Consider the following 27,441-nt stretch of genomic DNA (forward strand, 5'->3'; position numbering starts at 1 on the left):
GTTTGGTGCTGGCTTAGTTCCATGTAAAGTCCATGGTCTAGTCCTGGTTTAGTCCTGGTTTAATATTTAGTTTAGCCCTGGTTCAGTCCACGTTTAGCCCTTGTTTAGTCCCGGTTTAGTCCTGGTTTCGCCCTTGTTTAGTCCTGGTTTGACGTTGGAGAGAGTTCCCTAAAATGACCACACACAGTTGCACATCACACAGATTTTATCAGGGGGCCAATATTAGTGCAGTGCAGATTTGGTTTGATTCTTAAGCACAGCTCGTGGCGATAATAATATCAAATGTATTGTGCGATGGAGGAGAGCCGGGGGCACAGATACGGTGAGGGATGGTTGAGTGGTTGTAATGGCCGCCCATAACGAGCTCCGAGCAGCAGCACAAGTGAAATGTGATCTGGGGTAATGCGTTTCAAAGCCAAGCGCTCGCTAATGTTATTTAGGCTAATGCTCTTTCTGTGTGCAGGAGAGGAAGAGGAGGAAAGGAGGGGAAGAGAGGAGGAGAGGCAGAGAGGAATAGAGAGAGGAGGGAGAGAGGAGGAAGTAGAGAGAGGAGGAAAAGTGGGTGAGGAAGAGAGAGGAGGGAGAGCAGAGAGGGGGAAAAGAGGGTGCAGCGAGAGAGGGGAAGAGGAGGGGAAGGAGAGATGAGGAAAGAAGGGTGAGGAGAGAGAGGAGGGAGAGGAGGAGAGAGAGAGAAGAAAGTGGAAGCTAAACACAGCAGGAACAGTGTAGATACAGTGTGTTTATGTAATATATGTAAGATGTATGAGATTTGCACAACATTATAGAATCCCCATACTTTAAACTGAGCTGAGGATAGGTCAGAATTCTGTCAGACTGCAGATTTTTTGACCTGGTTTATGGTTAATATCTCTGTAATTACTGGGTCTATCCATATGACATTAAATTCAAATTCTAAAAAAAAAAACAACTTTGAATATTATGTTGTCAGATTCAAGAATGTGAGTGACACCTAATGGGCAAATGCCTTTTTAATTATTGGGGCTCCGGGGGCAAGCCATTTAACATGTTTTACTCTGGATGCCCTTCCTGCAACCAGCCACATTACTGTGAATGGAGTGGTCAAAGTGAATATAGTGTGGAGGGACATAATGGCAGTGTGTACCTCAAACCAACAACCTTCTGCTCTGAAGCTTTCAAACTGTCAGCAGCAAAGCAAAGGACTGAAAATGTTACATCCTGGCATCTCGTGGTAGTTGATGTAAATGTGAGGTTGGAGTAACAGCAGATGTCTCTGTTCTTCTTGTAAGTTTAATATGTATGTAGACAGTAGCAGCAGACTTGGTGTTTTTCAGATTGTAGAATGTGATGATGTCTTACTCTCAGATGGGAGCAGGAGTCAGGTTCCTATTGATTACTTTGTCTTATAAAATATGTGATGTCTGTGCACTAAATGGGGTCTTAAGTTTTACATATAAATGTTGTGAAAATAGTGGTTTACTTTCCATAACTTGTTTTATAATGATAAGAAGGACCAGAGGAGAGAAAGAGAGAAGAAAAGGTGAGGAGCCTCTGGATCAGAGGGAGGGAGAGCGGGGGCAGATGGCACTGCACACACAGAGAAAACGGACTTTTAGTCAAATTGTGAGGATTTAAAACTTTGGAAACTCAAGGACACGTGAGGAGACATAAAAAGACAATCTGTGGCCCTGACTCAGAGCTTTCACCTAAACAACTGAACAGTAAATCCTCCTCTTCAGTACCACACACTATTACTGCCACACGACTGGCTGTGGACCTGGTGATTAAAATGCCTTATTGTTGAGATTGCCCAAAGTTCTGATCGCAATATTTCAATTTTTGGCACAGCCCTAATTGGAAGAATAATAATTTTAGCTGTTCCCTAAAAATGTGAAAGCAGCTTGAATAAATACCTGATACATGGTTGTACATGGTTGATGGTGGTGAGAATAGAGATCTGATGGTAGATAGAACATACTGGGTACAGACAGTTCCTTTACCTGCCATCTCAAACACACACAAGTACCCCTTCAAGACTAAAAGTGTAGTGTTTCTGACAGGAGACCAGCTTATTTTTACTTTCACTCAAATAAAAATTGGAAAAGGAAGGAAAATATGAACCCCATTCTACGGTTTGCTAAGTATTTTTGACCACAGTGGAAGAGGGTGAGACACTGCAGGTGGTTTGACAGAGTACAAGGGTTTGGGTAGAACAGCTGTAGCAGAACCACTCATATTATTAGAAGCAGAAAAAGTAGAAGTATTAGTAGCAGACAGTAGTAGCCGATTGGATGACAGTAGGAGACTATTTAAAAAAAACACACAATAGACGTGATATAAGAGTCAGGTTAGAGGAGTGCAGCACAGAGAGTACAGGGAGTTCCTTCATGACAGAAAAATTACCACTGTAAGTATTACATATTGACAAGTTTGGAAAGTCACTGGAAGTTTACGAGAACGATGAGTAAAGCACAAGAAGTCAATATAAAATAAAATCGCTCAGAAGTTAAAAATTATAGTAGTAGAAACAGTAGTAGCAGTAGCAGTAGTTGGACTTTGATTCCTGCACACTGTAGTCTAATTGACGGTAATGTCTCCATTTTGAGTATTTTTTCCTCAGGCTTCACTCACAGCTCTGAGCGGGCCCAGGTCTAAACTCATTATTCTCATAATCAGCGGTCTTTAACATATTCATGAGATAATTTACATATTCATGAGGCTGAGAGAACTATCAACACAATCAGGGCAAAACGGTACAGTATAGACCTGTCGTTTTAGAACAGCGTCTACTGAAGGAAACAACTCAAGAATGCACTGCCCTAAAACTAGACTGTCAAATGTATTTTTTATCATAAGTTCATAAAGAGTTTTAAAATTTCAAGAAAGTGTTTGTGTCCCAAGGACATTCAGTCTGATTAAGAATTGTCTGTCTGTGGCGCTGGGAAAGTAAAATGTAATAAAAACTGTCTCCCATTGTCTTTTTCAGTAATTACAAAATTTCATTAAAAAGGTCTAGAAGAATGAGAATTTCAAGTAACAGTTTTGCAGTGACATGATTGTCCCATTGTGTTTCATTGTGTTTTTCGATGACCCTCCCAGCCCTCTTGATCTCTGAGTGTGAATGCCCTTCTTGTGCTACTGTGGCAGAGTGGTTATCTTGTCTCCTCCTCTCAGTAAGTAGGTTCTGAGTTAGACTCCTGATCTCTCTGAGTGGAGTTTGTTATTGTGGCAGAGTGGTTATCCTCTCTCCTCCTCTCAGTAAGTAGGTTGTTGGTTTGACTCCTGATCTTTCTGTGTGAAGTCTGTTCCTGTAGCAGAGTGGTTGTGGGTTAAATTACCTTGACAGATGTCTCGGGGAGATAGTGAGGGTTCCTGAGCTTGGTGGTGATGTAGAACCTGAAGTCTGGGGCGTACTCAATGGTGGAGTCTCCCAGGCGGATGCACAGAGCTCCTCCCTGTTTGAAGGTCTGTCTGAGCAGCAGAGGCTCCAGGATGGGGTCCAGCTCCTCTCCAACGTTCTCCAGAAGAACTGCACCAAAAGCACTTGGTTTAAAATGGAGACACTGGGACTGACAGAAATGTACTTGTGATCGTTTCAAAGTTCATCTTATCCATGATGTTTTTATGGTCGAAATCACTGACACTTATGATAGCTCTAGCACTCTGAGACACTTTTATGCATTCTCTCCTCCCTTCCCAGTAACACTTGGGCGATGCCACAGCTGCCCCGGGACAGACCAACAAATATGTGGCTGGCATTCTGTGGGTTAAGTGTCTCCCTCCACTCTCACTCAAACATTCACAAAAGAAGAAAGAAAACACTGCATTTCTGCTGGGGATGTGCAGGGTTACTCAAACATGCAAGAAAACATAACTGTAGGCATGTCTGTGATGAGGATAACCACATTAGAACAGATTTAAAAGCTCAAAAACATTGATTTACTAGAATATTAGCAGAACAGAGTATGAAAAGCGGTTTAGTTTTTAATACTTGGATTATATACATAAACATCTAGCTCCCACAGATGAATATTGTCATTGTGTCCTTGGGCAAGATGCTTAACTAACCTTGCCCACAGTGTCTGCGTACACTGGTGTATGAATGTGTGAGTGAATGGTTCATTGATGTAAAGTGCTTCGAGTGCCTTGAAGGTGGAAAAGTGCTATATAAAAATGTGACCATTTACCATTTTCCTCCTCTTTAAACACCACTGGAGAAGTGCACTCTTCTCGTCCTGCTGCTGAGCTCCCTTCAATTGTTTGCCTTGTTTTGTTTCTCTGCTCCTGTCTCTGCTCCTGCCCTTGCTCCTGTCTCCTCTCCTGTCTCTGCTCCTGTCTCTTCTCCCGTCTCCGCTTCTGTCACTGCTCCTGTCTCTTCTCCCGTCTCCACTTCTGTCACTGCTCCTGTCTCTTCTCCTGTCACTGCTCCTGTCTCTCTGCTCCTGTCTCCACTCCTGTCACTGCTCCTGTCACTGCTTCTGTCTCTCTGCTCCTGTCTCCTCTCCTGTCACTGCTCCTGCTCCTGTCTCTTCTTCTGTCTCCGCTCCTGTCTCTGCTCCTGTCTCCACTCCCGTCACTGCTCCTGTCTCTTCTTCTGTCTTTGCTCCTGTCACTGCTCCTGTCTCTTCTCCTGTCTCCTCTCCTGTCACTGCTCCTGCTCCTGTCTCTTCTTCTGTCTCCGCTCCTGTCTCTCTGCTCCTGATTAATCTGGTAATGATCCTTAGAGGTAATGCAAGCGTGTGATGAGCTTTACAATCTGCCATAACTGTGGAATCCGAGTGCTCCCCTGGGCTCTGCCTCTGTACAATTGTTCCAATGTGTTTTTAATGGACTCGACTCGTGCACATTCGCAGAGCCCACACCGATGCACCGTTTCCCCCAGGCTGTTGCCGTGCTGGGGTAGTTAATTAGGCCAATATATGTGAGGCTACAACAATAAAACATCATGACTGTCAAACATTAAACCAGGGCGAGAGTCTTTAATGTCAGCTTGACCTGATAAAAGTCACTGGATTTGATTGTGATAATGATGAATGGGATTTGCATATTGATATAACACACACGATGCTGAAAGTAGTGGTAGGCTGGTTAAAGGTAAGATTCCCCCTAAGGTGTGTCTGACAGAGGAGAGAGGAAAGAGGAGATGCTCAGTGCTTTCTGTGCCACTGCAGAACAGGACAAAGGCTGTTTTTCAAGTACGAGCTGTGAGAGAGCAAGAGTGCCCCCAACAGGCAGCACAAAGAACTCACACTGTTCGAGAGAGAGAGAGAGACAGAAATGAAATCTAACAGAAGCTTCAAACCAGAGAAGACTGTATGTTATTGTTCATAAGTAAATTAGTGCTCAAATCATTATAGCATCTGCATCTAAGATATAACCAAGATGTACACTTCAAATACTTGCCATTAGGAGAGCTCAACTGTGCACACCGCCCCATGAATGCCATTTTCATCATTCTCAGTCATATCTAAAAAAAAATCTGCTCATTAAGAGTTAAAAGGCCAAGTACTTATGGAGCAACTTGTGCTCATAATAATTTAATTTAATTACAACAAATAATGTTAAAATAAATTTATAAATTCAATAAAGTGACATATAGTTTTGTTTGTTTGTTTGTCATTTTATGGTCATTAAAGACTTACTTCTCACTTACTACTTTCTAGTACCTAACACATAACATATTTATTGTAACCTTTTTTTGGTTTGAAAATACTATATTCACCGAAAAGATCCTATTGTGGCGACAGTAACTCAGTTGGTAGAGTGTTTGTCCACTGATCCGAAGGTTGGCGGTTCAAATCCCGCTCTCGATATAAACATCATTGGTTGAGCGGTCAGATCCACTGATCCATAGGTTGGCGGTGCGATTCTAGCTCACACAGATGAATGCTGTTGTTGTGTCCTTGGGCAAGACACTTAACCCACCTCGCCCTCAGTGTCTGCGTACACTGGTGTGTGTGTGAATGGGTGAGTGGTTCCTTGTTGTAAAGCGCTTTGAGTGCCTTGAAACGCTATAGAAAAATGGGACCATTTACCATTAACACGTGTAATAAATTTCATTTTAGTTTTTGACGCTGAGTCTCCCCTCCCCTTGCTCCCCGCACTAAGTCACTCCCCCTTCAGAGCACTATCACAACACAATCAGCATGCATCCCGCTAATGAAACTATTATACATGGCTTCAGGTTTGTGACGTTGTAGTGTATTGTTTGGTATCATGCTTGTGTATGGTTATGGAAAATTGTTGTGTGTGAACATGGGTGACATTGGCTTGTGGATGGAGCCTTGTACAGGCTTGTACTGCTAACCATAATGAGGGTTCAAATAGTACCCGGGAGAGATCGATAGATTACACAGACGTGCATGGATGACATCCAAAACCTCTTCAGGCATTTTTTGACGAGGGAACGTTACAACATGGTAGAAAGCTCCAAAAGGAAAGCTCAAAGGTATGAAGCAAAACAAGCAGAGGATGGGACAAGTGTGTGAGCATAATAATGATTTAAAGTGTGTTTGTTAGTGTTTGTACCTGGAGTGCCAAACTGAATGCAGTTCTCCAGAGTCCTCACAAAGTCGCTGTCGCTGAGTTTAATGATGTGCAGACTGTTGGCCTTCTCCATGTTCTTCACCCATTTATTCGCCTGGCCCTGAGGATCGATCATCAGAGGCCACCGCCGTGCGTTTCTGTTCAGGCAGAAAGTACCAGAATAAGGAGCAGACAGGAACTGGCAATAGGAGACAGGAGCAGACAGGAGCACACAGGAGGAACAAAGGATGTGGAGGAGATAGTCAGAGGGGCAGAGGATGCAGAGGAGAGCGCATTAAAGGAGCAGAGGAGAGCGTCAGATGGTGCAGAGGAGAGGGTCAGAGGAGCAGATGATGCAGAGGAGATGATCAGATGGAGCAGAGGAGGAGAGACGGTTCCTTCTCACGATATCATGATGCCATTGTCGATGGAGAAGCTGTCTGAGGGCAGTCCTGCAATTGTCCAGGCCCTGATCTTAACGGGGTCTCCCAGGGAGTTCATCAGGGACATGTGTGGGGAGCAGGGGATGGCTTTGGACTTACACAGAGACATCCACTCCTGTGTCTGTTCCTGTGGGAAACATGGACAATATAGGTAATCAGTGCTCTAATGCCTTTCACTGTGTCTTTTCATTTTACATGTTAATTGGGCATTTTCAACCGTTTATAAAGGGTCATTATTACCGTATACATTTAGGTTAAGGCTGGCTATTGTCCCTGAGGCCCAGTACCTGTCTGTAGCTGGAGGTGAAGGCTCCCAGATAGGCCACAATCCCTGCAGAGATGAGGATGTCTCCAATCAGGTTCTGGTAGAGTTTCCCCAGGTTCAGAGCCATCTCACTCCAGCGGGTCTTCTCTCCTCCCAGCCCTCCAATCAGCTGTTCCGCCCGCTCCATCTTCTTACTGCACAAGTCCACCTGCAGGTGAACAACACAACTGTAACCAAGATTTAAAGTGCATCTGACAGGTTAGACTACTAATCTCTCTAAAACATAATTATAACCATTCTATTTATGTTTTGCTAAAAATCTTAGTCTAATCTAGTTTTGTTATTTTGGTGAAGTTTATAATTTTACTTGGCTGGACATGGGCTGCAGATGTGACATATACCGAGGTACGTTACCAAGCCACCATAATTTAAACTAGGGCCACTTAACCTAATTACACCATAGCTATTATATGACAAATAAAAATAAATGACAATGCCATTACTTTCTTCCATCTATATTTAAACTGTCAGAAAAATGTTTTCCTTGCGTATAAACTGTTGCATTTTCGATGGATTTGATGACAGTTGATGACATAGGTACAGGGATTGTGTTTTTTAATTCATTCACTTCCTACATTTATGTACGATTTGTTTTCTACTTGTCTTCACAAAGTGCGACTTGCCTGATTTAAAATTAGGATGACTATTTACCACAAGTACTACCCCACCAAACCAGCTAATAGTAAAAAAAAAAAAAAGAAAGAAAAATAAAGGAATCTGTCAAATGCAACCAGGAAGTAAAGCTGTTGACTAAAAACATGCCCAGTGTATTGATTTACTTATCAGGATCTCACCAAAAATAGAAGTACTAATTAACACCCGCTTCATGAAAAGGCAGATTAAACTGTTCAGCCACTCCCAAAACTCCAGCTATAATACTCCATGTTTTCTCCTTTCTGCTGTGGACCACAAATCCTTACAATCCCTTTAAAACCATTAGCTCTTTGAAAGATCTCTGTGTAATCCCCCAGTCGTCCGGATATGATCCATAGAAAAATTCAAATCTGGACAAAGGTTTTTCAGAACTGAAGAAGCCGCTTGGATCCCTCTTCGAACCTTTGTCCAGTTAACAGAATAGAATTTTTGTTTTGTTACTAATAATAACTAGTCATAACATTAGTCAAATAATAACAAGTTTGGTTGACTAAGACACCATCGAGCAATACATTCACTGATGGAAAAGGATTACAGCCAAACCAGCTAATAGTCAGCTACTTTGCCTATAAATGACTCAAGTCATTCATATAAATACACTCTTTACTCCAACACTCTATCTCCACCACATCTCCACAGCAGCTGTACGATCTTCACCTCCACAGTGCCCTAATAGTCCCTGATGTCTAAATGGATTTCATAGTTCCCATCTCTGGACAGGAGGCAAAGTTCTGTACTTGGTACCTGGTTCTCGAGGTCAGCCTTTTCTTTCTTGTGGGCCTCTAAGGTCTGCTCCAGTTTGCCCAGTTTGTCCTGCACTTCTTTCAGATCAGCTTGTTTCTTCTGTAGACCCTTCATGGCCACTCTCAGCTCTCCTTCAGCCTGAGCCAGCTTCTCCTTCTTAGGGGCTACCACCTTTGCCACTCTGCAGCAAACCACAAACTGTTATCGACACTTAGACTTAGACACATGAAAGCATGTTGGCACTACTGTAAATTAAGTTCAAGCTGAAAATGTACCCAGATATAGAGTTTATTTTTGTTTGTTGTTTTGTTCTGTTTGTATTGCCTTTTCACTGATGTGCACTACTACAGTAGATTATCCATAGTACATTGATTTGTTCTCCATTACACTAGTTTTAGACAGTGAAGTGTTCAGGGGGCAAAAGCATGCATTTTACTGTATACATAAAAGAACTAAACATTATTACACAGTGTAGCTCCATGTGGCGTCCTGTGGGGGGCACTCACTTGTCGTACTTGTCCATGGCACACACCCACTTGCACATGCCCTCTGCTGCAGCAGAGGCTGTTCGGATCTTCTCGGGGACAAAGTCTGGGTTGGTGATGTACTTGTTTCGGATGACGGTCATTAACTGTGGGGGGATGTTGTCTTTGTCGTACTCGTGCAGACTCTGGAGGAACCTCATGTCTCCCAGCAGCTTTTTAGCAGGACCCCAGAAGTCCTCCACTTTCTTCCCTGATCCCGACGGGTCTGGGATACGGTCCGGTTTGATCCCCTTCAGGATACAGATGGCCTCCATCACCAGCTTCACTGCAGTGGGAGGGCTCTTCATGGATTTCACGACCGTGATGTCCTACAGAGGAGACAAAACTCATTAAATACATTAAGAAGGCAGACTAACCTTAACCATTGCTCTAACCCTAACCTTAACTTTAACTTGTTTTCAAACTTAAAAAATAACCCTATTGCTAAACTTCACTTTGAAAAAAAACAATCACACCATTGTCCTTTCTGATCTGACACTCAACATTTACCTATATAAATGTATCAGAGTGTGGCAGGCCCCTCCGTGTAAAAACATGTACCTGATTTAAAAATGTACCAGATATAAACATGTACCTGTGGGGTGAGAGTGTTGAGTGCAGCCAGAGCAGATTCCAGGATGGGCATAGCCTCTGCCAGATCCGCGTCGCACTCGTCTTTGATAGCTTTAGCCGCCATGGCCTGTTGGTTGGCAATGGCTTCATCCACCTTCACCACCTTCTCTGTCTCTGCCGCCTCCAGAGAATCATGCTCAATCACCACCATAATCTCGTCCACCTTTTTACTAGCCACACGGAGCTGAGGCTGCAGCTCTTCCAGCTCCATCTGCATCAAAGCCACCTGAGACGCTGCAGACTCCAGCTTCTCCAGACCCACCTCATAACGTCGCTTCATCGTCATCACATCACTGTAGAGAGGGGCAAGAATACAGCAATGAACCAGGTTTAAAATAAGGACTAAACATCAAGACTGAGCCAGGACTGAACCAGGACTAAACATCAGGACTGAACCAGGACTAAAACAGGGCTGAACCATCACTAAAACAGGATTAGTCCTTGTACAGTCCTGGATTAGACCTGGTTTAGTCCTGGTTTAGTCTGAATGTACTCACGCTCGTTTGGTCTTGAGCAGGGCCTTGAAGGTGGAAATGAGCTCCAGGTAGGAGGTGGGGGTGACGTAATTGTGGCGCTGCAGCTCTGAGTGGAAGCGCTCTGACAGCTGGATGGTGGAGGTGTGGAAGCTCTTGCACATGTGGATACAGCCTTCTCTGGACTCCTCTGACAGCTCCACATCCGCCAGGAACCGACTGGCCACAGCCTGCAGAGCGTCCTCAGGCCAGCTCTGGGTCAAACAAAATAAACCAGAGATCTTGCTGTAGTCTGTCATGATAATACATTTTGAAGTGCAACATATTGCACTAGAAATATTGACAATAAAGGATAACCTTGAAAGTAATTTATGCCAAAAATAGCAAAAAGTTTCACTACTACAAAGAAAAAGTACCCATGATAAATATTGACCCCTAAAAATGATGGTTCCATCTGTGTATTGAATGTATTGAATGATAAGTTGATACAGTTATTATCATGACAGACCTATGTATAACTCAGTCTTAAACCCAGTCTAACCCAGGTGAAGCATACCTGGAACCAGTTGATGGTGCAGCAGTTGATGAGTGCGGGGAACCTACGTAGCCGGTCCCTGAACGCGTCTCCAATGGGGCTCATGGCTAACACCACATGGAGCTGTGTTCTGCATCGTTCCAAAAACATGTTGAAGAGAGAGAGAGAGCTGCCATCCGTCTGCTTCTCTCTGTCCCTCTGTCTATCCAACACTCGCATGCACTCACAGATCTCCTGCTTCTCATCCATTGCAAACAAGTTTGGCACCTGCACCACAACAATCACATAATAATCACATAAGAACCTTTTCAACACTGTGTTTGAGTGTGGCTCTGAAAGTGGAGCCTCACTTCTCCAGTGTTGAGCAGGTTCCCGATGTCCTCCAGGAAAGACTCCATTTTGATTTGTGTGTCGGTGAAGAGGAAGACGCCATGAGCCTCTCCCTGAGTGGACTTCCTCATGATCATCTTCAAGTCGTCTCTCCACTCTGTCGTACCGTATGTCTTTGAGATCTCCACCTGGAACACGTCAAGAAAAGGACTTAATGAAATATTATAAAAGTGTATTAATCAAAATGTACTTGCGACTTTATTCTAATGTTAAATTATATTTACCGGTAATTACTTGAGATAAAGTTTTTTATTTTATTTATTCAATATTTTGAGTCCATTGAGAACACCTTCTCATTTGCAATGACGACCTCGTCAAAAGGCAACACACAGCCCAAACAGAATACAGTCACAAACACTCACACATCAATCATAATGTGAAACAATGAATCATAACATGAGACAGTGAAACATTTGCAGATTAAAGATATAAGTGATAAAAGCATGTGCACTAAACACAAACTAAGTTTTAAAGTCTGTTGTAGGTGGTTTTCTTACCATTTTGGAAGACTGATTCAAATAATTTGATTATAAAATCTAATCTAGTTTTAGTTTATTATTCTTAGATCTACATAATGACGACTAACTACTGCACCTGGAAGAGCTCGGCCTCTGCCATGTACGCAGCCAATCGTGTGAGGGACTGCCGCCCGCTGCCACCCACGCCCACGAGCAAGGCGTGCCCGCTGGGCTGCTTGAGGATGCGTGATATCCGGCACACGTGTTCTATGGCGAATCGGAACAGCACCAGGTTCATGGGGGCCTTGCTGATGTTGTTGTATTCATTCAGATGCCCTTCCACCACCTGCCGCAGCTGGTCCAGGTTGAAGACCTCGCGGTAGTTTCGGTCATCTCCTTTGGGGTCGTGGAAGTCGCAGAACATGAGGCTGCGCAGGTCGTCCTCTGTCACTGTGCCGTCCTGATCCTGGTCTAAATGCTGGAACAGTCGGTGGAAGTCGACCTTTAGGTGAGATTTACACACATCCTGTAAATGAGACACAAGCCACGCGCGATCCGTATCATGCACCAGACGGTCATAGTAAACTCGCAACACCTGGAACAAAAGAGGAGACATGTTTTATAATGTGTCTCACTGATCATGTAGTAGTTTAAACATCCACAAGCATTTAGTTGTGTACTATCATTTTAATAATTAATGGTCTTAGTCAATAACACACAGGGACACACATTGTAGGAGTACTGTCTCATACTCACCTCGTGCACCCAGAGGCGTTTGATGACCGCGGGCTCGGTTGCAGTCTCTGGCCTAGAAAGACAGATGCCCTGAACCACTCTGGACACGTCCCTCAGGTTAAACAGGTAGTGGGATTTGGCAGGAGTTGGGAGTAGGTTCTTAGTGGCTTCCTGGTAAACAGACATGGTGCTATGGACCAGGTCTGATGTGAGAGCAGAGAACTCTTTGGGGAAAGAGAACCTAGAGAAGAGAAGAGAAAAGTAAAGTCATATATTTCACCACACACCATGTTTACATATGAGTCAATGGTTATAATAACATATAACTGTGTAATAATGACACTACCGTATGGAGAAGTGCCACTGGATGATCCTTGAGAAGATGGTATACATGGTTTTGTCGTCAAAGTCGTTGATGGTCACAGTGTTGAAGTGACGCAGGAAACGAGGGGTCACCGGGTTACGACCTCCTCCTGAAACACAACAGGGACATTCAATCAGAGAGATCAAAATGTGGACTGCTTTTGTGTGTGCGTATGTCATTCATTCATGCTGGAACTAAATTGTTTTTGTGGTTTCTTTCAGTCTGTTGTTGATCTATTTAAACTTTTGCTTATGTATTTGTCTCGTAGTTTTAACCCTGTTTTACCAAGTGACCCTGTGTAAAACCAGATGAAACCCATCTCATTTCCTGGTTGAACCTCTCTTACCTGGAGGCCCCATGGCGCAGATGATCTGGATGTCCACCAGCTGGATCATGGACTCCTTGAGGTCATACCAGTTCCAATGATCTAACCACTGCCTGAGCAGCTCCACTGGAGGCTGGGCTCCGTACACTTCTCTGGCGGGCATGTTCACGTCATCCACAAACACCACCTGGAGAGCACAAGACAGGTGAGGTAAAGCTATGCAATACAATCATTATTAACTTCAGACTGCATATGCATTAAAGGATCTGTACCCGATTTTTCATGTAATTAAATCAAATCTGTCCCAATACAGATATATTGTAAAAGCAGCTTTTAGGGTGAAAATTATACCAATGTCTGCCACTTATGATACAGCATTTTATTCTCATGAAACAGGAAGTGTGGTGATAGCATGCTAGTTGCTTTATTGTGACATTAAACTCTGCTCTGGTCTCTGAAAGTTGTGAATAGTATTTATAAACTAATCACAGTGAACACTTGTCAGAAAACATTAGATAAGTGAGGAAAAACTTTGGATCGCTGCAAACAGTATAAAATGAACTAGTTCTGTTTATCATGTTTTTAAGATGTTAAAAATCCGGTACTGCCCATTTAACTCCACTTTAAGACAGCTGTATGCAGGTTTATTATAACATGCTTGGACTCTGGTGCAATACCATCTTCTTGCCAAGCGGGGGTCCAAACACTCCTTTGCGGCGTTTGTCCAGCTTTGACATGATAATGTTCTGAGTCTGAGCCGCTGTGGTCTGAGCCGAGAAGTTTATGAAGAGCGGACTGTACACCTCTTTCTGCACTTTATTCAACAGGAAGTCCTACACAGAAAAAGACACACACAGACACGCAGAGAGACACTGTTTTAAAAGCTTGGGGTGATCTTTATATATCAAATTGAACTGGTCTGCACATAATTTAATCAATGAGTACTGTACTGATGTTGGTCCCAAAGAACCTTTGGTATCTTGGTGTAATCCTATCACACTTTTGTTTAGATCTGGTTTAGTCCTGTTTTAACCCTAGTTTAGTCCTGGTTTAGTCCTGTTTTAACCCTAGTTTAGAATCAGAATCAGAAGAATCAGAATCAGAATCAGAAGACTTTTATTGCCATAGTCCGTGAACACAGTTCACAAACTAGGAACTTGCTTCGGTGAAAAAGTGCAACATAAACACACTGAATAAATACAAATACAAATAAGGGCATGCACAAAGTTAAAAAGATATGCTTAAAAAATAAAATGAAATACTTATATAATACTAATACTAATACTAATATATAATATTAATATAGTAATTAGTATTATATATATAGTAATATATAATACTAATATAGTCCTGGTTTAATCCTGTTTTAACCCTAGTTTAGTCCTGGTTTAATCCTGTTTTAACCCTAGTTTAGTCCTGGTTTAGTCCTGTTTTAACCCTAGTTTAGGCCTGGTTTAGTCCTGATTTAGACCTAGTTCAGCCCTGGTTTAGTCATGGTTTAACCCTGTTTTAATCCTGGTTTGACCCTGGTTTAGTCCTGTTCTCCTCAGACTCACAGTAACGTAGACGCTCTTGCCGGTGCCTGTGGGCCCAATGAAGATGGTGGGTTTCTGGTGACTGACGAGGAGTTCCATCAGAGCCATGTACCGCACTGTGTTCTCTGTAGGGACGATTATTTCATTGAACTGACTGTCTTTACTGATGGGAGGGGCCGATTTCAGCTCCTCTGTCCACAGCTGCCACCGACCTGCGCCCTAGGGAGAGAGGGGGTAGTTTTCGGGTATTAGAAGGTTATGAATGTGTGAGACCTTATTGTTTCTACACTGGTATTGTTCAATCACTACGTTTACATGTATGCCGAAGAACCTGTTTACTCACGTTTTAGATCAGCAGCGACAACAAACTACAGACTACAAACTATTGTTTAATTGTTTTGGATTTTGTTGTTTTGCAGAGTTCTCTGTGCATGTAAAAGTAGTGAGTGAAAGTACCTCTTTGATGAAGCAGTACTGATAGACAGTGCCCTCTTCAGGCAGAGGCACAGACAGAGCTTTGCAGGCCTCAGTATTGGTTAGAAGTCCATATTTGCTCCTGGTCTGAGAAGACAGAGGTCCAATCAGAAGCTCCCTCAGAACCAGGTCAAACTTCTGCCGACTGGGGTCATCACAGCTGGCCCCAAGCGACCACACCAGGCTGAACACAAAGATGCCCTAAGACACAGAGAGGAGGTGTTAGAGAGGAGGAGTCGGGGCCAGAGCAGAAGGACCAGGATTACAGGAGAGGAGGGATAGTTGTTGCTAACGTTATGGTCACTGCAAAACTCCACTCAGGTCTCTGAGTTCTGGAAATTGATAAAGTTTAACGTTTCCATGGTTGCCATTGTTGTGGTTGGCTACTCTTGTGGCTGATTGACTGACACACTGAGCAGTTTTTAATTTTACATTTCTAATATTAATATTTTGGAATTTTGACCAACCAAGAAGTGCAGTTTGTGCATTTCAAAGGACAGAAATAAAGGACTCTTGGGTTGTGTGATTTGAACAGTTTGCTAGCCAGCTAGCTCTGAAATACTGCAGAATTTTTACACTAATTCAACTGGCTTTATACACCAAAATTAACAGAAGATGTTCCAGAGGAAACACTTTGAAGGTCTGGTCATCTCATTGCCATCCAAAAGAGAGAGGGCCTTCCTGTTGTGTGTCCTGAATTCTCCTGACTCCCCCTGGAGGCTGACTGTTATGCCCAGGCTACAGGACATAGAGGATACAGACACTTTTGTCCTGAGGGCTGTTTATTCACCCCAAACTGCCCTGACACAGGATCTGATGACATTGATAATTGATAATTGATTGACAAATTCATCGTGGTGAATACTTGGGATGCTTTGAATGCATAAGATAAGTGTCCTCACTTATCTTATGCATTCAAAGCATCATATTTTTGGATCTCTGCAAACCATTTAAAATGAACTAACTCTGTTTTTCACGTTTTTAAGAAACAAAAAATCAGATACAGCGCCTTTACAGTTAATCCCTGAAGTGATAATATTTTTGTTTTTGGGTAGTTAGTTGTTTTACCATAATTTGGTAATCAGGACTTGATTTCACAATGATGGCGCAGACAGCAGAGTTTAGTGTAAATGAGGGAGCAGAATAATGAGGCTGGGCCCCTGCTGCTGGAGTCTGATTAAACACGATACAGATCTGCGTGGAGGCCATAGCACTGCAGCATTAACACAGACACTGGGGTTTCACACATTTAAAACTATATCTATTGGAAACAGGAAGCCTAAGATGCGGGGGTGAGTCATCAGACACAAGTCTCAAAGATTTTTTAAATTATAATAGTCGACATGTTCTTTCTGTTAGTGTGTGACTGAAATGTAGTATCTGAGGGATATTTTCTCTCTCAATTTGACCAATCCAGATCTGATCCTGGTCAGGAGCACCCAGCTGGAGAAGCATGTTTTAGGTTGATCGTGTTTGGATCTCTAATCTGCATAGTCACGGTGGGTAAATGGGGCATGGACAGTTCTCTGCAGGTTATGGAGGGAAGACAGTATAATAACAATATTTTATAGTCATTTTATTCAATGAGATGTGGATAAAGGTATGAAGAGGTTCAGTGGAAGATAGGACCATATTATATGTAAAATCGTAGAGCAGGAAACAAAAGAAAAAAAGCTATTTTTGAACAATATGCAAACGTGTCCCCCTCGCGCTCCTATCAGTCGACTCTGAGAGGAGAGAGAACAGACGCTGCCTGGTGTTTTTAATCTGCATTCACAACGAGCCAAAAGCAGTGATTAACCCCAGCCCTCACACAGGTGGAGACTGCACCATCACAAACAACTCATTTACATACAAAATGTCAGATTCAAATGTACCTCTCCTCTACCTCCTCTACCACTCACCTCAACCACCATCAAATATATTCTGAGCTCATGGGTTAGTCTTGCTGTAGACCTGGTTTAGTCCTGGTTTGGTTCAGTTCTGGCTAAGACCTGATTTAGGCCTGGTATAGACTGATATAGGTTTAATTCTACTGATGGTCTGATTTAATCAAGTTTAAGCTTTACTATTTATTGCTGGGTTTTTTGAAGACATCACAACATTCTATAGTCCAATATTCTTTAATACAGACGGGGGCAGATATAAATAATATTGTTCAAATGCAGAAAGTGCTTGAGTCTAGTTAGTTATAGAAATGATCAGGTACAAAATTTGATTATTTTCTCAAGAAAATACAATGTAATCAATGGGGACATCTGGCTCTTGCTCCCACCTGGCAGTATGACATAATCACATTGTAGAATCTGAACCCAATAGAAAAGGAGTCCATGAAACACAGCTGTAAGTCCTGGTTTAGTTCTGTTTAGTCCTCCTTTAGTTCTGATGTAGTTCTGGATTAGTTTTGGTTTAATCCTCCTTTACACCTGTTTTAGTCCTCCTTTAGTCCTGGTTTAGTCGCGATGTAGTCCTGGTTTAGATCATGTTTAGCCTTGGTTAAGTTCTGTTTTAGACCATGTTTAGATCTGGTTTTACCTCCAACCAGCTGCACACTTCCTCTCCTTTCATGGCCTTGATCTTGTTCTCGTCCTGGAACTCGTCCATGTTACAGTCCATCAGGTTCATCAGGGACTTCACCAGATTTGTGTCTGAGGTCGGAGACAGCTCCTATGACACATTAATTACTTTTATCTATAATAATATAATTTAAATACCTAGAAAGAAAGAGAAAAATACTTCTGCAGTTAATGTGTATTTCTGCAATAAATGTGTACTTGTGCAATACATGTACATTTGGGCAGTACATGTGTATTAGTGCAGTACATGGGGTTGATAATACCACTTCATTGGTGTGTACCTTGGCGGCTTTGCGGACGAGCTCGAGGCAGGTGGGGATGGTGCGGTCGAACAGGTCAGTGATCAGCGTCTTATGCACTGAGCTGACAGTAGGGGGCAGTGTGTTGAGCCAGGACACCATCAGGGGCCTCCACCCGAGCTGGTGAGGCTCCATGTAGATCATCCCACAGCGAGACACCTATAAAAAGCACACACTCATGTCAGTGTGCACAGATTTAAACCAGATGCCCATCCTGACATCCTGACACTCATTTATGAAGAGCGTGAATGAGAGCGTGTGATTGGTGGTGGTCCAACATATCCAGAATTGAGACTGTCAGTTTGCCCCAGGGAAGTATGGAGTGAATGAATAATACAATATGAAGAGCTTTGGGTGTGTTGAAAGGTGTTATATAAATCCAACTGTTGCCTTAATCTAATGGATATGAAGATACGGATGCCCATATCTTCATATCCATTAGATTAAGACAACAGTGACTCAGAGGGAACAGTTATCAGTTATCTTAGTAGAATGGTTGACAGTACAAATCCTGCACAAATCTGTTCTGACTTTTCATTGTGTCATTGGGCAAGGCACATTGTCCTCCTTGCCTGTGTGAATATGTAAGTGTGACCATGTGATTGGTGGCTGATAAAAGACTAAGGCATTACTACCGTCACTATGATTACTGTGGTTTTCCTGCCCTATTAGTGCACACTGCCGTGTAAAGGGTGTCATCTGTGTGTTCAGTGTGGAGTCTCTGACCGTAGCTGGAGATGCCACTTCCAGGTCCATGGGCTCAAAGATCAGGCTCATCTGAGGAGACATCTGGATGATCTCTCCGCTCATCAGACACAGCTTCTTGTTGTCGTCCAAAACCGTGTTCATGTTCTCAATCCACACGGCGTCCACCGGACCATCAAAGATCAGCCACTTCCTGTCTGGGCTCTGGAGACAGGAACAGGCAAGGTCAGTATGCTGTCATCATAACACAGTTGCTCAGACAGTCACATTATTTTAGGTTTATTCTGATCTGAAATTGATTAAAATCTACTGCAACCCTTGGTCTTGTTTTATACCTATGTTGAGCGTGGACACTCTTGGTTTCACCTGGTCCTATCTGGGGTCTGGTTTAATCCTGGTCAAGTTCCAGGTTTAGCTCTAGTCCAAGGATGATGTTCTCTAGTTCTCGTCCTGGGGTAGTCCTTGATTTAGACCTGGTTTAGCCCAGGTGTCTTCCATGTTCTAGCCCTGGTTCATGCAAAGTATATTTGGTTTGATACTAGATTCGTCTTCTTAGTTAGTTGTTGTTTTGTTAGTAGTCATGTTCAGTTCTTTAAATTGGCAGTATGTAAATTTTTAGCCAAAAATAAATTAGATTAAAAAAAACAAAACATGCGTCCTTACTCTGAGAGGGCTTGCATCTCCACAAACCTAACTCTAAGCATGATTTTGACTTTTTATTTCCATAGATTCATGCAGGTGAAGGTTACAGAAAGTTTCCAAAAAGTTACACACTGTAATTTTAAGTGTTTAGTTCATGTACCTTCAACGATTCCTTCTTTGTAATAGGATTCTACACAGAACTTGCCCAAGCACAGTCCTTTCTACCAGTTTCTCAAATACAGAGTAATTCCTACAAACTTTATGATTTTGGTGTTGAAGTAGTTCCTGGAGGCAGGGCTCGTCTCATCCACAGACACCAGTTTAGAATGAACCTTAATGTAATTTATATGAACACGGATCCAAGTTGGAGTCGGGACAGAAACATGGCGTCTTTTATAATTACTTGTTGGTTATGACAAGTACAAGACGCCTCTTCACATCGCCACAGCTCAAAATGACATGTTCATTTGGAAACTCAGACAAATGGGTTTATTACACAGACGATTATAGGCCCACATCTGAATGAATGGAGCTTTGTTTACTGTCGGAGCATGTTTATACAGAAACACAATTAAAGAAACTGGCAGTTCAATTGGAGTCAACTTGTAACAGGGAGAATGAAAGAGCAAGCAATTATTCATACACTGAATGTGCTATGAGAAAACACTTTTTATGTGTGAAGCAATGCAATACCAAGCTGTACAATAATTACTCACTAAACAAAGTAAACAAGCCTAAAGTGTGTTCAGTATGTGCAGTGGAAATGATTCTGACAATACAAACAGCCTTATGGAGGCTATAAGACTTCCTCAGAAAGAATAACTATTATGTTTTCAACTGAAACTATTACAATACAGCTTAATTTTAACTTTATTATGAGGTAAAAACATCCTGCACTGATGCTCTGCTATTGTCATTATTTAGACAATATAACAAAGCACAGAATCAAATGTTATTTCATTCAAACCTACACATAGTCAATCTAATCCTTCACTCGCAGAAAAGGTTTTAAAGGCAGTCATCTGGATTCATAATAATGATGGCAGCCAAAACATCCTGATTACGAAAAAATTGTCCTGATGACCTTTGAACCCTTTTCTAACCATGCGAATGTGCAGGCAAAATGTGAATTGAAATGTTTTGTGGAATTTCTGTCATTTCTTCAGGTTTAATAGAGACAACAATGACACAATGAACCAGCAGCTACAGAAATATGGAGTTTAGTGACAGTCACAGTAGCAGCTTAGCAGTACTAACTTGCCTAGTAGCAACATCCTAACTTGTATTTGTATCAAGTCTTTCCTCTGCTCTCATCTCTGAATATTCTTGAGTCAGAACCAAATCTAGAATTTCTTTGACAAATCTGTACTATGTCCTTTCTATTATTTTCTTTTTTACTCATAAGCACCACCATGTTGACATGAACAGCCATTTCTACAACTGGTTAATCCACCTGTCAATCACACCCATAGGAAATCAGACAGGATACAATTTCTGGACTCAAACATCTTTGTAAAGTTTAGTCAAAGTGTGTGGTTTTAGCCTGCAACAGCAACAGCAGTATTAGTAGCAGTAGAAATAGTAGTTGGCGTTGTAGTAGCAGCAGTAGTGGTAGCAGCAATAATTATAATAGTAGCAGTAGCAATAGTAGTTGCAGTTGTAGTAGCAGCAGTAGCGGTACTAACTGTTGTAGCGCTAGTAGTAATAGTTGTACTAATAAAGTATTAATTGCAACAGTAGCACTAGTAGAGGTTTGCGGTTACCTGTGAAGAAGCAAAGCCCCTGTAGCTCACTGCCAGGATGCCGTCTGACCACTCGTGGGACACAGGGTCAAACTGCCCATACAGCTGCCCCATAGTGATGGACTTAGGGTTCAGTACGGCAATCTGCACTGCATTCTCCTCCATCAGTCCCTTCACAAACACACAAGATTTACAATACTACAAGGGATATCGGAAATGAAATGAAATTAAACTTTTCTGAAGAGCTTTAGAATGATCTTGAGCTGTATCAGAACAAATATAGGACGACACAGACTAATATACGCCCATGGACACTAGTACAATATTAGTAAACAATACAACGTAAAGTAATCTCCTTCCTTCCCTACAAAAAACACAATATTACAAAACACAATAGTACACAGATATTACATGATGAAATTAACTGTAGATTTGGGGTGGGTCCTTTAGGGGTGTCATAAATGTATATCATATTTGGAGCCGAGCACGATTTCGATTTCGTCATGATTCATGAACATGTGTCTTTATATTGCCTTGAAGAGCTAACTAAAGTTATCTGCTTCTTCTGAAACTTAGCAGTTAGTTAAATCCAACTGTCACTCACTCAGAACGTTTCCACACCAAAATGGGGTGTGGAAAAGTGTCCTGTTCAGACCACGCCTTCCTTCACCTCTCACAGCATTACATACTCAAGGCTTGTTTACTTTGTTTAAGCACAGACCTGCAGTCAAGAGAAAATCGCAATATTAACAGAGGGAGATTTGAATCACCATTTTGCCCTGCCCTACTTTGAACCGGAACTGATCTTTTCAGTGCCAGTGTCTAAGAATTATTGTGAATTGGACCAGATCTAACCCAGATCTGTAACAGGACTACATAAGGTCTTCTAAAGAGCTAAACCAGGACTTTAAATGGTTTTCAGATTCATACTCCCAGATGAGGGCAAAAGCTTTGCCATGAAACAATATTCATTTTAACTGTCTCCATCTGATTGACCTATAGAATTAGGGCTAGGTGATATGGTGATAAAAATCAAATCATGATCTCATCCATGTGATGATCTGTGATTCTGGTAAATTCACCATATTGTAATTCACAATATCTCTACTTATTGAAGCTGTACGCTCAAAACAAAGACACTTTTTCCCAATCACTTCTCCAGTTGGTTAGCCTCTGCAACGGTCAGAGAGGATTCAACCCATCACAGTGAAGCTTGAAATTTTAGAAGAAGCAGATGACTTTAAATACTTCTTACAAGGTAATATAAATATAGAACGTCGTCATGAACTGTGATAAAACCAAAATAATGATATTGTGATTTTTTGCCATATCGCACAGCCCTGTAATGTTCTGATGCCATCATCTATAAACTATGTCTTATGTATTTCTAGATTACTAACTAAAAGTTTATAAAAGGAGGTTAACAAAATTGATCAATTAGATTGACTTAAACAGAGCTACATAAGATATAGTGTATTGTTACTAAAGTTAGACTTTAATCTGAGCTTTATTTTAATACAAAGAACCGTCTTAGTTGGAACTACAACATGAGGGCTGATTTGTGCTAAACATGTCCCATTCAAATAACATTACACTTACAAACTAGCTAGCGTTAGCTAACAGTTTTTCAGTTAGTCACTCTCACCTTTTTGGTTGAAAATCAAACACCTAAACAGGACCGTGAACACTCATGTTGATCAAAATATATTGTTTGAATCCATTTTGTATTTTTTTTTTGAGTTTTCAGATGATCTTAAAACTTTTTTGACAGTGTTTGCTAATGTGTGTGTCGTGTCACCATGGTAACATTCCACTATAGACATACATGTAGAACCCCTCAGAGTTATGTCATTGCAAAGTATCAATACACAAAATGGCATTAGTCTTCATGATCAACCCAAAAAACCTGCAGTAGATTTCCTCTAAAGAGTCTTTTTGCTCGTCCAGTACGCACATAACGTGGACTGGTATCACATGTGGATGTGGCCATGGAGCAGACTGGACAGGCTGCCCATACGAATTCACAGAGAGACGCAGTGAGAATTGTGTCTGTTTGTGCACGCAGTGATGAGTGAACGTCCACAAACAGAAATGACTTTGATAAATGTGTTATTTTCTCCACCGGACCTTCAGCTCTCAGCCCCCCATCCATGTAAATAATACTGACTCATACACTGATCGATACCCACCGAGCGGAGAGGGGGGAGGAGGAGAGGAGAGAGGAGAGGGAGAGGAGGGAGACAAGAGGAAAGGAGGGAGGAGAGGGGGAGAGGAGAGAGGAGAGGAGAGGGGAGGGAGAGGAGGGAGACAAGAGGAAAGGAGGGAGGAGAGGGGGAGAGGAGAGAGGAGAGGAGAGGGGAGGGAGAGGAGGGAGACAAGAGGAAAGGAGGGAGGAGGGGGGAGAGGAGAGAGGAGAGGAGAGGGGAGGGGAGGGAGAGGGTGACAAGAGGAAAGGAGGGAGGAAGGGGGGAGACAGGAGAGAGGAGGAAGGAGAGAGGAGGGAGGAGAGAAGCAGGGAGAGCAGGGCGGGAGATCAGAGGGGGAGAGAGGGGAAGAGGGGTGGCTCGGGTGTGGAGAAAGAAGAGGAAAGAGAAGAGGAAAGAGGAGAGAGTGGGGAGAAAGGAAAGAAACACTGAAAGAGAGAGGGAAGAGAGCAAAGATGAGCATACTGAACTGACAGGCGATGGATGAGTTTACCACAAAGTGAAAATGAGGTGGAGGATAGGCACTGGAGTTTTACAGACGAGATCCAAAACAGAGGCAGAAATCTATAAAACACTATTAAGATCGAATGAACAAAGTGATGATGATAAATCTGTACCTCACAATATGAGCCATGTTTATCCAATATGAAATGCATGACAATATCACAGGGATTTACTGTGGGAACAAACCAGAGCTCATTTCTCAATATGAAACTCCATTCACATCTGAATGGGGGTTTCTGCCCCCATCTCAGTTTAACACCACAGGGATATAGGAGGATGGAAGGGCGTCTGGCACACAGGGATACAGGAGGACTGGATGATATCTGACACACAAGGATGTGCGAGGAGGGGATTTGACACACACCTTCTTGCAGACGTCACTGAGTGCAGTGGCTAGCACTCTGTAGGCGCTGGTCTTGCCTCCGAAGGGCTCTCCCACCAACATGAAGCCGTGGCGGACGATCATCATCTCGTAGATCTGCAAGATCTTCTCTGAAAAGAAGGGGGTCATCTGCAAGTTCATGAGTTTGCAGTTCTCCTCGATGGCCTCCAGAAGAGTCCTGTAGTCACGCTTCGGCAGCTGCACCCCGGGGAACAGGTCAGAGGTGATGCCCTGTGGAGGAGAAGAGGTCAGAGGTCAAAGGTGATAAGAGAGAGGGGAACAGGTCAGAGGTGATGCCCTGTGGAAGAGAAGAGGTCAGAGGCAGGCATGAGACGATAAACAATAATATGGTTTATCGTGGTAAAAAGGGTTGACAATAATAGTTCGTGGAACTTTTTATATAATTGTGATAATTGGTAACAAAGATAATCGCCATTGTGTCACCAGAATGGACAGAAAAAAACTACTTCTCCCTGACAGTCTCCTCTAGATCACTGTTGTTTTCACTTATAAAAAAAAGTACAATACTTTAACAGTTGTTTAAATATACAACCAATTCATAATATTAAAATTGTAATTATTCATGACCAGAACATTCTTAAGTTGTCAGCAACAATAATTATTGTGATATAATCGCTAGTCGGAATTATTTTGGCCATGATAATCATGACACCAAATTTCAATATTGTCTAGAGGTGATGGGGGGGAGGGGTGTCACTCCCCAGTTTTTAGTCATTAGCATTATAGACTTTTCATTATTTTACATGACAGAAACGGTTAAAAATGTTCTCTGTCAGTTGAGACCTTAAGGCAAAAGCACACCGAGACGGTTTGACGTGCAGCAAAAAAACTGCCTCCATTATTTTCTATGAGCGTACACACATCGGGTATGCACCTGCTTTGTTTAGAGTTTGTTGAATCGGGACGTGGAACCGCATCTGACAACACTGGCTTTTTGCACTTCTGCAGTGAGTACAGACATGTCTCTGCTTTGTGACCGACAGAAACACTGCTGTAAACTTTGAGGAAAGGCATGAGAGCTTCAGAAGGGGCAGGAAAGTGATGGCGTTCAACACCACCTCCTCTTTGCTTCTCTTTGTTCATTAAAACATTGTCTCTCACTGAACTCACTATAACCTGTTCAGACCAGCGCCTTCCCTCACCTCTCACAGCCTCACACACTCAAAGCTTGTTTACTTTGTTTATCTGCAGACAAAACTCCTATTTAAAACAACAGGAGTGGCGTTAAAGCCTATTTAATCATCTTTAGTTATCTTAAATAGAGTTTGCAAACTGTATTTTTAGAAAAATATTCAAACCGAGCACATTCAATATTGCAGTGAAATCAGCCTCCATGTTTCTCTGCACTCATCTGTTTGCTCTGGGTTTGTAGCAGTTAAATGTGGTGTTTACATTGGCCTCACATTTACCTTCAAATAAACATGTTTAAAGAATAAAAGGTGTAGTATATTCAGTGTGGTTTGTCTGTGTTTGTGTTGCTGTAGTAAATAACAAGAGTCTGTGCAGAAGAGTCTGGGCATGTGCATCTCGAATTATGGGGCAAATTTGGCTCTGATTCAAATTTGGGAATCACAAAAAGGAAAAGTCAGAGGTCAGATGTCATGTTCTGTGGCTCAATTTTGGCATCTCTGCTCTGAGAAAACTGTGACATGATTTTTTTCTCTTTTCAGTTACCCCTAGCAGCTACCACACTACTATTACAACACTACAAGACTACACTACATTACAACTGCACTACTACAGCACTCGTACACCACTACTACAGTACTGCTACAGAATTACACTAGTACAAGACTACTACAGCACTACTACAGTACTGCTAAAGAATTACTACAGCACTAGTACACCACTACTACAGCACTAGAACCTCATTACTACAGTACTGCTACAGAATTACTACAGCACTAGTAGAGCACTAGAACCTCATTACTACATTACTACTACAGCATTACTATAGCACTAGTACAGCACTACTACAGTACTAGTACAGCACTATTACAGGATTACTACAACACTAATACAGCACTACTACAGGACTAGTAGCACACTAGTAGAGTACTACTACAGCACTACTACAACAACACTAATACAGCACTACTACAGTACAAGTACAGCATTGCTACAGCACTACTACAGCACTAATACAGCACTACTACAGGACTATTACAACACTAGTACAGCACTACTACAGGACTACTATAACACTAATACAGCACTAGAACAGCACTACTACAGCATTAGTACACCACTACTACAGCATTAGTACACCACTACTACAGTACTAGTATAGCACTACTACAGCATTAGTACACCACTATTACAGTACAAGTACAGCACTACTACAGCATTAGTACAGCATTAGTACAACATTACCACAGCATTAGTACAGCACTACGACAGCATTAGTACAGCACTACTACAGCATTAGTACAGCACTACTACAGCATTAGTACAGCACTACTACAGCATTAGTACAGCATTAGTACAGCACTACTACAGCATTAGTACAGCATTAGTACAGCACTACTACAGCATTAGTACAGCACTACTACAGCATTAGTACAACATTACTACAGCATTAGTACAACATTACTACAGCATTAGTACACCACTATTACAGTACAAGTACAGCACTACTACAGCATTAGTACAGCACTACTACAGCATTAGTACAGCATTAGTACAGCACTACTACAGCATTAGTACAGCATTAGTACAGCACTACTACAGCATTAGTACAGCACTACTACAGCATTAGTACAACATTACTACAGCATTAGTACAACATTACTACAGCATTAGTACACCACTATTACAGTACAAGTACAGCACTACTACAGCATTAGTACAGCATTAGTACAGCACTACTACAGCATTAGTACAGCATTAGTACAGCACTACTACAGCATTAGTACAGCACTACTACAGCATTAGTACAACATTACTACAGCATTAGTACAACATTACTACAGCATTAGTACACCACTATTACAGTACAAGTACAGCACTACTACAGCATTAGTCCAGCACTACTACAGCTTGCCCTGGAGTGAGGATCTAAATGCCGCTGACTTGCACAGTGTGGAGCTTTAGGAGGCTGTGTGAGTGCTGCAGTCGCCTAAAGAGGAGCAGAGTCTGACCTCAAACAGCTTGAGGTCGTGAGCGAGGAACTTGGGCAGATTCACATCAATGATGGACCTCAGCAACAGAGTGTCTTCATTATCCTCGGGAAAGGCCAGCTGCATGGACG

At 42.2% G+C, this 27,441-nt stretch overlaps 1 protein-coding gene across 1 annotated transcript in view; it reads right to left on the minus strand.

Annotated features, from left to right (window-relative positions):
- The window catches only part of dnah7 (dynein, axonemal, heavy chain 7), an 85,746-nt gene that overhangs the window by 32,850 nt on the left and 25,455 nt on the right, over positions 1-27,441 (minus strand). The window contains exons 26-48 of the mRNA XM_033987157.2: positions 27,332-27,430; positions 24,153-24,401; positions 21,102-21,251; positions 18,718-18,900; positions 17,974-18,150; positions 17,652-17,783; positions 15,099-15,317; positions 14,664-14,861; positions 13,785-13,940; positions 13,129-13,294; positions 12,765-12,891; positions 12,440-12,659; positions 11,820-12,278; positions 11,186-11,353; positions 10,857-11,102; positions 10,325-10,554; positions 9,790-10,120; positions 9,177-9,523; positions 8,671-8,851; positions 7,235-7,420; positions 6,911-7,074; positions 6,508-6,662; positions 3,318-3,508 (exon numbers count right to left, since the gene is read on the minus strand). Coding sequence (XP_033843048.1) covers positions 3,318-3,508; positions 6,508-6,662; positions 6,911-7,074; positions 7,235-7,420; positions 8,671-8,851; positions 9,177-9,523; positions 9,790-10,120; positions 10,325-10,554; positions 10,857-11,102; positions 11,186-11,353; positions 11,820-12,278; positions 12,440-12,659; positions 12,765-12,891; positions 13,129-13,294; positions 13,785-13,940; positions 14,664-14,861; positions 15,099-15,317; positions 17,652-17,783; positions 17,974-18,150; positions 18,718-18,900; positions 21,102-21,251; positions 24,153-24,401; positions 27,332-27,430 — 4,734 coding nt within the window. The remainder of the gene's footprint in view (positions 1-3,317; positions 3,509-6,507; positions 6,663-6,910; positions 7,075-7,234; positions 7,421-8,670; positions 8,852-9,176; positions 9,524-9,789; positions 10,121-10,324; positions 10,555-10,856; positions 11,103-11,185; positions 11,354-11,819; positions 12,279-12,439; positions 12,660-12,764; positions 12,892-13,128; positions 13,295-13,784; positions 13,941-14,663; positions 14,862-15,098; positions 15,318-17,651; positions 17,784-17,973; positions 18,151-18,717; positions 18,901-21,101; positions 21,252-24,152; positions 24,402-27,331; positions 27,431-27,441) is intronic.

The sequence above is a fragment of the Periophthalmus magnuspinnatus genome, chromosome 21, assembly GCF_009829125.3.
Source record: "Periophthalmus magnuspinnatus isolate fPerMag1 chromosome 21, fPerMag1.2.pri, whole genome shotgun sequence".
In the NCBI taxonomy this organism is placed as follows: Eukaryota; Metazoa; Chordata; class Actinopteri; order Gobiiformes; family Gobiidae; genus Periophthalmus; species Periophthalmus magnuspinnatus.